This window comes from Lotus japonicus, chromosome 2 (assembly GCF_012489685.1).
Source record: "Lotus japonicus ecotype B-129 chromosome 2, LjGifu_v1.2".
NCBI lineage: Eukaryota > Viridiplantae > Streptophyta > Magnoliopsida > Fabales > Fabaceae > Lotus > Lotus japonicus.
Window position 1 is genome coordinate 69,387,220 of NC_080042.1, and position 10,982 is coordinate 69,398,201.

Sequence of the window (10,982 nt, forward strand, 5' to 3'; positions counted from 1 at the left end):
TCTATCTAAGATATACTTGGATATCATATTTGGTATGTTATGACGTTATGTGAATAAAATTTTAAAAATAACAATTTTCACACTTTAATATGTATAGTTTGTTAACATATATGATGAATGATTATTTATAGAATTTGTAGCCTAACATTAACCAATTGTATTTCTCTCATATATAACCTTAGATCTCACTATAAAACTGAATCAATTAACCCAAGAATACGAAACATTTCTATTAATAAAAAAAGGAAACTCGGTTTCAAAAAAAAAATAAAAAAAAGGAAACTCTATATAATAAGAACCGGAACCGAAAGCCTTCGACCCAAACCGGAAGCAAAAGGGCCATACTCATCACCATTTCCTTGTTGCAGAAATCGAAACCAACCGTACCAAACCCTCTCTCGTTTCCGCCAATCTGCACGCGTTCGCTTTCTCTCATCGCACAGCATCATTCTCCGATGAAGCGATGTATAATTTCTTCACAAGTTTTGTTCTATCTCTTTGATTTTGTTGTTGTTTCTGAAACGAAAATGCTAGATCCCGTTCTGTGTTTCGGTTTGATTTGTGGAAGATGAATGCTTGATTGCAGAGAATGAAAAGTTTTGAAGAAAATGCTAGATCCTGTTTTTTTCATGCTTTTTGTTGTTGTTTCTGATCGAAGCTTGAATGCTCTGTTATTGGTTTAACCCTTGATTGTTTTGAAAGGAAGCTTTGGTTATGATGAGATTTCGTTTTTGAACCTAACGTAAGCTTTGATTTGATGGTTTTAGGGTTTTGAGTTTTGATACGCTGTGTTTGTTTGCAGAGGTTTTGCAATAGCATCTCAGGATCTTCTTCATTGGGTCCTTTCACCTTCCATTTCAAATAGGTTTGAACCTTTACTGTTTATCTGTTGTTGTATGTTTGTGTTGTGTTGTGTATGTGTACTCGTTAAAGCATTGCTATGTATGTGTGTGTGCATGTTGAATGCTATGGTTTCATGCTTATCTGGTTGTGTTATCCATGATCTGTGTCTCTTGAGTTTCAACCTTTGAGGATGTTTTTTTCGGTTAACGGTCGTTCTTTTAGACTTTTACTGTCTTCTGTAGACTAGTTTGATTGGAAATAGGAGATGACTTCCCGTTTTTGTTGCTAACTGTGTCTGGGAAAGACAGGAAAGTTGAGATATTGAAGAGCCTTTGAACCTGTAGAAACTGGATTCTGAGCTCGGTAAAGTTGTTATGAACCAATCGTGAGCACTACCTTGTTCCTTTAGGTATACCCCACGCATTCTGTGGGCCAAATCCTTGTCCATCCTGAGTGTGCGAACTGTGAAGTTTGTTTATTTGTAGTTTTTTGTTGCATTGGGGGTATAGCCAAGAGAAATGCATTGTTGAGCTTTGTTCAGCTGAAAAACAAATAGGGTCAATTTGTTTGTCTCTGTTTGTTAAAGGGAATGGGGGAAATTACATCAATAATCTACCCGAGAATCCGAGATTAAGTTTTGAACTTAGTGTTGGGAACTCTGGATTAAAGGTTTGAACTTGAACCAAACCAGTTGTTATTTTCTGATGTCATTTAGCCATGGTATACCTGAGCTATGTAGGCTTTATGATTTTCTTTCTTAATTTAGTTAGATACTTGATTTGATTTTTTAAACTTTGAGCAGGAACAAATCAGATTAAAAATAAGTGAATCTCTGCGTTCCTTGTCAGTTGTCGCCTTCCTTATTCGGTTTCTAAGATTCTAAAGGATTTCTAGTATTATTCTTTTAGAGTTCCAGTCAGACCTAACTTTATCACAAACCTAACTCAGGGGCGAGGATTTCTCTACCCTATATAATGAGTTATTTAGTCATATCTCGAGTCAATGTGAGACCTTAGCGCTACTCAAGTCCAGGTTTGGACATCTAGAGTTTGAATTTTGCAAGACTGGACATGTGGGTGGCCCATTTATGGGTGACCCAACAAACAGATATAGGATAAGCTCTGATAATCTCTTAGAGTCCGAATGGAATCATATCAAACAGATATTTTTATCATTTCAGCACCTGTATGCTGTGCTGAAATTATTTCTTATAGGCCTACTCTCATCCTAGCTACACCAATCATCCTCAATGTATACAGGTTCTGAATGTGGCAATCAAACTGTGACTCTGAGAAAACAAATCTGCATTGTAGTGACTGAGTAATTTTTGAAACTGAAAACAAATTGAAAGTAAAGCTAGTTAAAACTTAAAAGCAACAAGGAAGAAAGTGATTAATCAGGAAAGAATAATTCTGCTGTGTTAATTTTCTTGATAGGGTACACCAATTAAATATACACGTGCTGATGGAGAATAATAACAGATTTCCTAAATTAGAGCTTGTCATATCAAATGAGATATTGACTATTAAATACAATATCTGGGGAAGTTTGACATTCCGTTATAATTAGGCAACAAATCTGCAATTAGATATATCATTCTTTAACTAAGCTGTGCACATATAAGTGATAACACAGCTGTGAGAATTCATTTGAGAACACTATAGTTCCTGAAGAGTGGGCAGCCACTTTACTTCCATAAGGAAGGTTAATGATTAAAGGTTTCATCCTCTTAAAGGACTGAAATTGCGATAGAGTGACATGTGGTCCGTTGCTCCTGTGTCAGTAATCCAGTCATGGGAAACTGAACATATAATCAGTGTTATTAAATATCGGCCATGGCGGCGCCATGGTGTTTTTTCATATCGGTTTTTCAACATGGCACCACAAAAAGTGTGTGGCGTTGCGGTTTGGCGGGGGCGGGGCCATGGCGGCCGCGATTTCCTTGGCGGTATGCGGAAATATCGGGAAATGGCGGAAATTCTCGAATTTGTTTTGGAAAAAAAACTGTGCAATGGGCCCATGGATTTTAATGGCCCAAGTCCATATTTCAGCTTCTAAACCCCCAAATTCAGAATATAAACCCTAAGTTTACCCAATCTCCTTCCCACAGCTGCTGCCCCATCCACCTCTGACCACCGCTCCGCCCATTCTCGGCCACCGCGTCTCTGCTCCGCCCAAGGTCTCAGATTAGTTATTTAGATGATTAGGATTGGATGATTAGTTGTTTAAATTAAATTCTACTCTTTAGACTTTTTTTTTTCATGTCAATTATAACTTGAAGTCTTGAATTTGTCATGATGTCTTGGTAATTGATATGTAATATGCTCGATGAGAGTATGAGACTTAATATCTATCTAGTATCTAATATCTATTGAACCTTTGTTATGATATTTGGTATTATATCTATGATATTGAGCCTATATTTGATGATATAAGTTGTTATTAGTTAGCAGAATATTATTTGTTGTATTTAGTGTTATCAAATAGCGGCTATAGCGGCACTACGCCGCTATAGCGTAGAGGAATTTCGGCTAATCGCAACGCCGCTATTGCCCACTATAGCGCGCTATTCCCGCGATTCACCACTAAATAGCGGCTGAAATAGCGGATTTTTGGCTCACCGCGATGGTCCGCGATTTGACAACACTGGTGGTATTGTATAATTGCATTATGCAGGTTTTTTAATGTGTGTATGTATAATTGTATATATATATATAATATATTATATATATATATATATATATATATTTATAATTTATTTTATTAAGGCCGCCATGGCATCCGCCATAATTATATGGCGTGATTTTGGCTTTCCGCCATGGACTGCCATCCGTCATTGATAACACTGCATATAATACCTGTAGACATATAATTAAATTAAACCTTCATAATGAAAGGATTAAATATATATTCCAAACATTATTTGAATTTTGGCTATTTTTGTTGTGTTATGTTTACGTGTATTCTTGTTTAAACATTCTAAGCTACCCCCCGCTCCCCCAGTTTGCCGGTTATGAAATGGGTTTCCTAGTCTCTCTATCTTAAACTAGTCATCCTCTAATTTTTAGCCTATTAGGGCAATGGATGTTGTGCTTCTGTAATGAACGTATGCAAGAAGAAATGGATAACTCTTAGGGGATTAATATAAATAGTCTCATTAAACGTGACAATGAGAATTCCTTCCTGTGTTGAATTTATTCAAGATTTTTTTTTTCTCTGAGTTTCATAAAGCTTGTTCAGTAACAACATTAAGGTATGGCTTTCTTTATTTACTTTTTTGTTTGAACATATCAGGTGCTAGACTTCTAAGAAAATCAAATGCATCCTCGTAAGTTTTTTCTTACACCCAAGAATCAAGTCAAGGAGAATGAAATGCATCCTCGTAAATTTTTCCTTTCACCCAAGAATCAAGTTGAGGACCTAACAGGTTCCAGTTGTACCAGTCACCAACAAAGCTGTCTACCAGATCCAATATATGTTTCTTCTTCATCGTCAGATGATGAAAATGACCTGCCTAATGATGATGATGCATCTAAACAACTGGTCCTTTATGACCCTGCCAGCAATGAAAACAACAAAATTGAACTTGCTCCTGGTCCTCTTCCTCTACAGTGTGAACCACCTCCATTGCTTGATTTACTTCCAAGAAGTAAACCTTCGAGGTCAGTTCCTAAAGTTTTGCCATCAGTCGGTGCTTTCACTGTTCAGTGTGCATCCTGCTTTAAATGGAGGTTGATTCCAACAAAGGAAAAATATGAAGAAATACGTGAACATATCCTTGAACAGCCTTTTGTTTGTCAAAGAGCTCTTGAGTGGCGACCTGATGTATCTTGTGATGATCCAGAGGATATTTCTCAGGATGGAAACAGGATTTGGGCTATTGATAAGCCAAGCATTGCACAGCCTCCAGATGGATGGCAGCGACTGCTACGGATCAGAAGTGAAGGAAGTTCCAAATTTGCAGATGTGTAAGCATCTGTTATTGGTTATTCTTTGTTATTGAAATGGAAACACCCTTATATAATGATACAATACTACTGCTTCCCATCCATTAATTGAGTTTTTTGTGCTAGGAAGTCTATTCTCACGGAAATTCTAATTTTTCAATCATCAATTTGCAATGATATTTCAGATACTATGTAGCACCAACAGGCAAGAGATTGCGCTCAATGGTAGATATCCAGAAGTATGTTTCTGCTGTTTCCGCTTTACTATCTTTGCAATGTGACCTTTTGTTTCTTATAATTTGCTCTTGGTTTCTGTGTTTTTAGGTTTTTGACGAATCATCCAGAGTACTTGAAGGATGGGGTAACTCTTTCACGGTTCTCATTTACAATACCAAAGCCACTGCAAGAAAACTATGTGAGGAAGCGTCCTGCTACACTTAAATCTTCATATGACCTCAGTGGGCCTGTTCAACCTGAGCAAGGTACACAAAATGTTAAACAAATTATACATTGGGGTTCGAATGAAAAATTTTAAACTTGATGCACTGAAGTTGACATGGATAGAAATTATTGGGTGGTTTAGTATGATTTATCTTTTGAAATATTCTTATAGAGATGAGGATGCGTAAGTTTGCGTAGACTTTAATGCCTTTTTTACATACACGTTCACGTTTACTTTTACTTTCAGTACATTCATTTTTTTTGTTAACTTTCAATTCATCTTTTAGCCCTTGTCTCTTCTATTTTTTTTCTAATGTTGAAATATTCTTTTACTTATTTTTGTTACCCCATACATGTTCTAAATAACTTATGACCTACTTATAAGCTATTTTTTGAGTATTTTTATAAGCTGCTCAGAGTAGCTTATAAATAAGCGCTACTTATAACCTATGTTGAGCTTATTTCAAAACTTCTCAAATTCGCTTTTGAATAGGTTCTTATGCCTTAGGCGCTTCATAAGCGTTTAATTGAACTGTTGACACAAACGCAGCAAAGACATGGCATGATCAACTGGTTTGGAATGCAGCAAAGAACAAATAGTCTGTCAATATAGAACACTCTTTTTGAATGAAATTAAACGTCTTAATACTGAGGATTTTAGTGCATTGTTATCATAAATTCATAATGATGTTTTTGATGCAGCGCGGCCTCTTTCAATAGCATGGCCAGGTCCAGAAGACTCTGCTAATTCTGATGAGGACAGATCAGGGATTCCCGCTCCATTCTTCGGGTCGGATGTTTTTGACCCTATCAGCCGTCCTACAAAGAAGAGAACAGTACAGAAGCAAAGTTCCTTCCAAAATGATGCCCTATAGTAAGAAGAATATTAGGGGAGATTGTAATGCAAATCCTGAATCTTGAATATCCTGTGGGTTAGTCACCTACTCATGTCCTTTTGGGTAGATGTTGCAACTTCCTCTCTAATTCTTCTCACCCTTTTTGTAAGAAATGCAAGTGTTGTTAAATGAACTGCTACAGAAGATCAAAGGTGCCTAGCTTGGCAAGTATTTTGAGGTTGTAACCTGACCATGCCAACCCATTTATGCTGAAAAACAATTTATGCCAACCAGTTTGTGTTAGAAAGCAATTGATTTTTATCATGATAAGTTTTAGTTACTGAGTATATCAATATCTTGGCATTTCTAGTAAAATTGTATTTGGCATCAGTGGACTTTTCTGCATTCAGTTCTCGAGAAGACGTTCATATACATATTTTAAATCAAAATGGTCCCTGCCTCAAAAGAACGTGTTAACATGGTGATTCAGCAAGAGGATAATTTGTTAGCATTTGATGTTGTTTGATCATGATTTGAGCTTCTTGTACGCATTTTTCATCTACTAGTTGAGATCTTGCACAATGAGCAAAGTTCTTCTATGTTTTTAGTCCCCTTAAAATTTTTGAATTCGGATTTTAGCCCTTTATTTTCAAAAAAACTGTTTTTAACAACGCATTCTTAAATGGTAATTGCATGGCTCCTCCACCATTATGTTTTATAATGTGGACGAATTTGGTTTGCCAACTACATTATTCTATCTATGGCCTAAGACAAACTTCCAGGCAAATAGTTTACTTGCCTAAGCTGAAAATCCTTGGTAATCTCAAGTATTTCCTTGAACTTGAGATGACACATTGCAAAGAAGGCATCATGTTAACTCAAAGAAACTACGCCCTTGATCTGTACAGGATTCTGGTTACTTGGACAGTAAATTGGCTACCCTTCCTGTGGAACCCAACTTTAAATTATGAGCCACTAATGACACTCCATTGCAGAACATAATGCCCTGCTTTGTAATTAGAGATCAATTATCACTTTGTATGAGAAAGAATGGTGTACATATCGAGCTATCAAACCTGATAGTTCGGCCTAAGGTGGAGTTCCAGAACTTACACCATCTATCCCATTGGAACAACATGGCCGAGTTATATGAAAAGAAGTGCATAAGCCAGGAAATCACCTTCGAAATTAAGTAATAAACTAGCTGCTCATAACCTCCAAATTAATTAGTCAATCATTATATCATTTAATAGCCTAATAAGTCATGTAATAAATGTAGAACTACCAAATGATAAAAAAAAATAGTCCTAAAGGAGCTAAAGTCCAAGATATTCACTCTAACGCTTAACCTGAGAACTAGGCTTAGGGCTCGTTTGGTACACCGTATTAGACATGATAGTATAAGCTTATACAATACATTATGGGTTTATACATTGTTTGGTGCTCACATCGTATTGTATAAGCTTATACATCAATCTCCTCTTATACATCAAAATGATGGATTATTTAATCCACCCTATAGATGATGGATAAGGCATGATAAGAGTGCAATGTATAAACTACTTCAATATATTTAATCAACCGCCACCACAATCACCCTCCACCACCACCGCCTCCACCGCTACCACCACCGTCACTGCCGCCGCCACCACCGCCGCCACCACCACCACTACAGTCACTGCCACCACAATCACCCTCCACCACCACCACCTCCACCACTACCACCACCGTCGCCACCACCACCACCACAATTACCCTCCACCACCACCGCCTCCTCCTATACCACCACCATTGTCACTTCTGCCACCACCACCACCACCATTGTCACTTCTGCCACCACCACCACCACCATTGTCACTGCCGCAACCACCACCACCACTGTCGCTGCCACCACAACTACCCTCTACCACCACCACCACCACTGTTGCCGCCACCATCCTCCACCACCACCTCCTCCATCACTACCGCCGCCATCACCACCGCGCTCTAGTTATCGTTATCGCCACTACCACCACCCCTGCCACCACCATCCACCATCATCGCCGCCACTAATGCCACCACTACCACCACCACCACTGTCGCCGCCGCCACCACCATGCTCCACCACTGCCACCATCGTTGATAACTTCATACTACCATTGTCGCCGCCCCCACCCTCCACCACCACCACCACCATCCACCATCACTGTCACTGCCACTACTGCCGCCGCCGCCACCACCATCCACCACCACTGCCATCATCATCACGTTCCAATACCATCACTACCACATCTCCAGTGTTGCCACCAAATTATACAGTGTATGACCAAACGTTGTATAGTATTAAAATTTTATCAGACTCTATCTTATCAGGTCTAATACAATCAGGTCTTATACTATTAGACATTATACTATACAGCATACCAAACGGACCTTTAGTGTCTTACTTGCTAATCGTTATGTCTGACTTCAACTCAGGTGTTTGAAGAGAATAAGTGTATCCAAACATAAATCATCAATCAGTTGGCTTACTAATCAAGCCTATTGCAGCTCCCTAATTCAAGATTAGCACATTTAACAGTTAGTTTAGTTTATACCCATAAGAGGAAATATAAGAACAACTGAAAGTTTTACTTTCAGTTTAGGATTAGCTATAACCATCATAGACAACAAATCCGTTTTTTTTTTGTCACTAAAAACATTCGTTTTTCAAGGATTGGATTCAAGTTATTGGGTCCACATGCACATAAGGCCCAAAAGTATGTGGCTCTGGCCTCTGGGTATGTCTTTCTCTTTTGGAAAATTACATTTACTACAAGCTGATGCAGAACTGCAAATGGGGATTTTTTTTTAGTAATAATAAATACTACTCCATCCGTTCCTAATTATAAGACCTAGTTTCAAAATTTTCATGTTCCTAAATATAAGACCTCTTACAATAATCTAGCAAAAGGTTTTGTACTCTTTCATATTTACCCCTCACATTAATTGTATGTTTTCAATTCCAAAGTTATCACCTACCATTAATTACTACTAATCCAACTAACTATGAATGCAATGATTATTAGTGAGAGAAAATGACAAAGGCTAAATAGGGAAGAATGTATGCATTTTTAAAAAGTCAATACACTAATTAGTCACATTAAGTGCTTTCTTAATAAGCGCAATTTTTTGGAATAGGTCTTATATTTAGGAATGGAGGGAGTAATAATTAAAAATAAACCTTAGACCAAATACAATGGTTTGTTGAGAGGGGAGTTGAATTTTGTTGAGGGTGTGTAGTGGTTGGTTGAGGTTTGTTGAAGATGAGGTGGAGGAGAGAAGTGTTGAGAGTTCTCAACATGTTGAGAGGGGGTAACCGGTGCCACGTGGCGCGTTCTGGTTTGTTGTCCGGATTTTTATCATTTTAATCTTTTGAACTCAATTATTTCATTGCAAAAAAAAATTCTAGAAAATTTTTTTTAACCAAAATTCATGATTTTTTTTCCTCTATAAATAGAGACTTGGTTCGTTTGATTTGGACACAGAAAAAAAAAACAAATTTTTCACTATTTTTATTACTTTCTATTAGCCTTTTCATTTTTTTTTTGAAAGGAAACTGGAAATTCATTAATCAAAAGCAGGCATAGAAGCCATTACATCCTTATGAACCAAAGTTATGACCTCCCTAGGTACCTCTTCCAACCAAACCATATCAGTATACTTGGAAGCGGTACCAGCTAAGAAATCAGCAACAGAATTGCCCCCACAGCGAACAAAAGACGAGTCAACATAATTAAAATAACGAGATAACATAAAGCAATCACCAACAATACTAGATAAATACGATCGACCATCTGGAGGTTTCTTCCAAAGCTGTAACAGCTGCAAACAATCTGTCTCAAAAAGAACCCAACGAAACCCCATCTGAATGGTAAGCTGCATAGACCAGCGAAAGGCTAAAGCCTCCCCAAGAATCGCTGAAGCTGCATGGAGAAGATATTGTGCTGCAGAAGCAAGGACCTCACCCAACATATTCCTCACAATCAAACCAAAACCCACCTCTCCCGTGGTAGCCACAACTGCATCAAAATTCAGCTTGTAGATACCATAAGGTGGTCGGGCCCAAGTTGCCTGCAACAACGGGGCTGGTCTAGGCACCACCGTCACCTCTGACACCGGCGCAGCAGCTAGCATGGAACATCGCTGGATCACGGCTGCTACGGGCACAAGAATCTCACAATTTCGGAAAACCACACGGTTGCGCATCTCCCAAAGAGCGTACACTCCAGCCTGCCATAGTGAGAGTGCATCATCATCAGCTGCTCGGAAAAAGTCCGCCAAGAAGTCCTCCATGGAGCTAAATCCGTGCACACAAAGGGAAAGGGGAGAGCCAAACCAGAAATTCTGGGTCATAGGACAAGACACGAACAAGTGAAACACGGTCTCCTCCTCATTAGCACACACCGGGCACAAAGGGCAACATCCATGCCTCTCCGACGAAGCGCTGCACGGACTGGTAGTAAAGATGAAACCACACGCCACGCCACCTCCTTGCAACGGGGCTGGGCACTAGTACGCCAAAACTTCTTCCACAAAGGAGCTGGAAGAGGTTGACGAACAAGCACCAAGGAGCTTCCTGCGAACAAAAATATAACCAGATTTGGAACAATAATTGCCATCAACAGTTTCTGGCCACATGAGAGTATCAACACTACCATTCAAAGGCAAAGGAATTTTTAAAATATGAGATACAGTGGCTGGGTGAAAAATAAAATCCACCAAAGCATACTTCCAAGATTTGGTTGCATGATCAATTAAATGAGAGACCTTGGACACTCCAAATTCAGCCATTAAATCTTGACTGCCTATAACAGGTACCCCCTGAGGTAGCCACTGATCATGAAGAATATCAACCTGACTACCATCACCAATTTTCCACCGACCACCCTCCTGA

The 10,982-nt window shown here is 38.7% G+C and overlaps 2 protein-coding genes across 2 annotated transcripts; one reads left to right on the plus strand and one right to left on the minus strand.

Annotated features, from left to right (window-relative positions):
• The first annotated feature begins 303 nt into the window (after positions 1–303).
• LOC130739121 (methyl-CpG-binding domain-containing protein 2) lies at positions 304–6,357 on the plus strand. Its single transcript, XM_057591349.1, has 6 exons — positions 304–465; positions 803–865; positions 4,138–4,811; positions 4,976–5,029; positions 5,115–5,272; positions 5,934–6,357. The coding sequence occupies exons 3-6, from the start codon at positions 4,162–4,164 to the stop codon at positions 6,104–6,106; spliced, it is 1,035 nt and encodes a 344-aa protein (XP_057447332.1). The 5' UTR covers positions 304–465; positions 803–865; positions 4,138–4,161; the 3' UTR covers positions 6,107–6,357.
• Positions 6,358–9,655: 3,298 nt separating this feature from the next.
• LOC130736939 (uncharacterized) lies at positions 9,656–10,707 on the minus strand. The gene is made up of 2 exons (XM_057588714.1): positions 10,493–10,707; positions 9,656–10,385 (listed from the first exon to the last, which is right to left on the minus strand). The coding sequence occupies exons 1-2, from the start codon at positions 10,705–10,707 to the stop codon at positions 9,656–9,658; spliced, it is 945 nt and encodes a 314-aa protein (XP_057444697.1).
• Positions 10,708–10,982: the final 275 nt, after the last annotated feature.

Excerpts from the sequence above, each read along its gene's own strand:
- LOC130739121 (XM_057591349.1), top strand. The coding sequence starts at position 4,162 with ATGCATCCTCGTAAGTTTTTTCTTACACCCAAGAATCAAGTCAAGGAG. Across the intron at positions 4,812-4,975 it reads AGTTCCAAATTTGCAGATGT|ATACTATGTAGCACCAACAG; the intron begins GTAAGCATCTGT and ends ATGATATTTCAG. Across the intron at positions 5,030-5,114 it reads TCAATGGTAGATATCCAGAA|GTTTTTGACGAATCATCCAG; the intron begins GTATGTTTCTGC and ends CTGTGTTTTTAG.
- LOC130736939 (XM_057588714.1), bottom strand. The coding sequence starts at position 10,707 with ATGGCAATTATTGTTCCAAATCTGGTTATATTTTTGTTCGCAGGAAGC. Across the intron at positions 10,386-10,492 it reads GATGTTGCCCTTTGTGCCCG|CTCCATGGAGGACTTCTTGG; the intron begins GTGTGTGCTAAT and ends GCACGGATTTAG.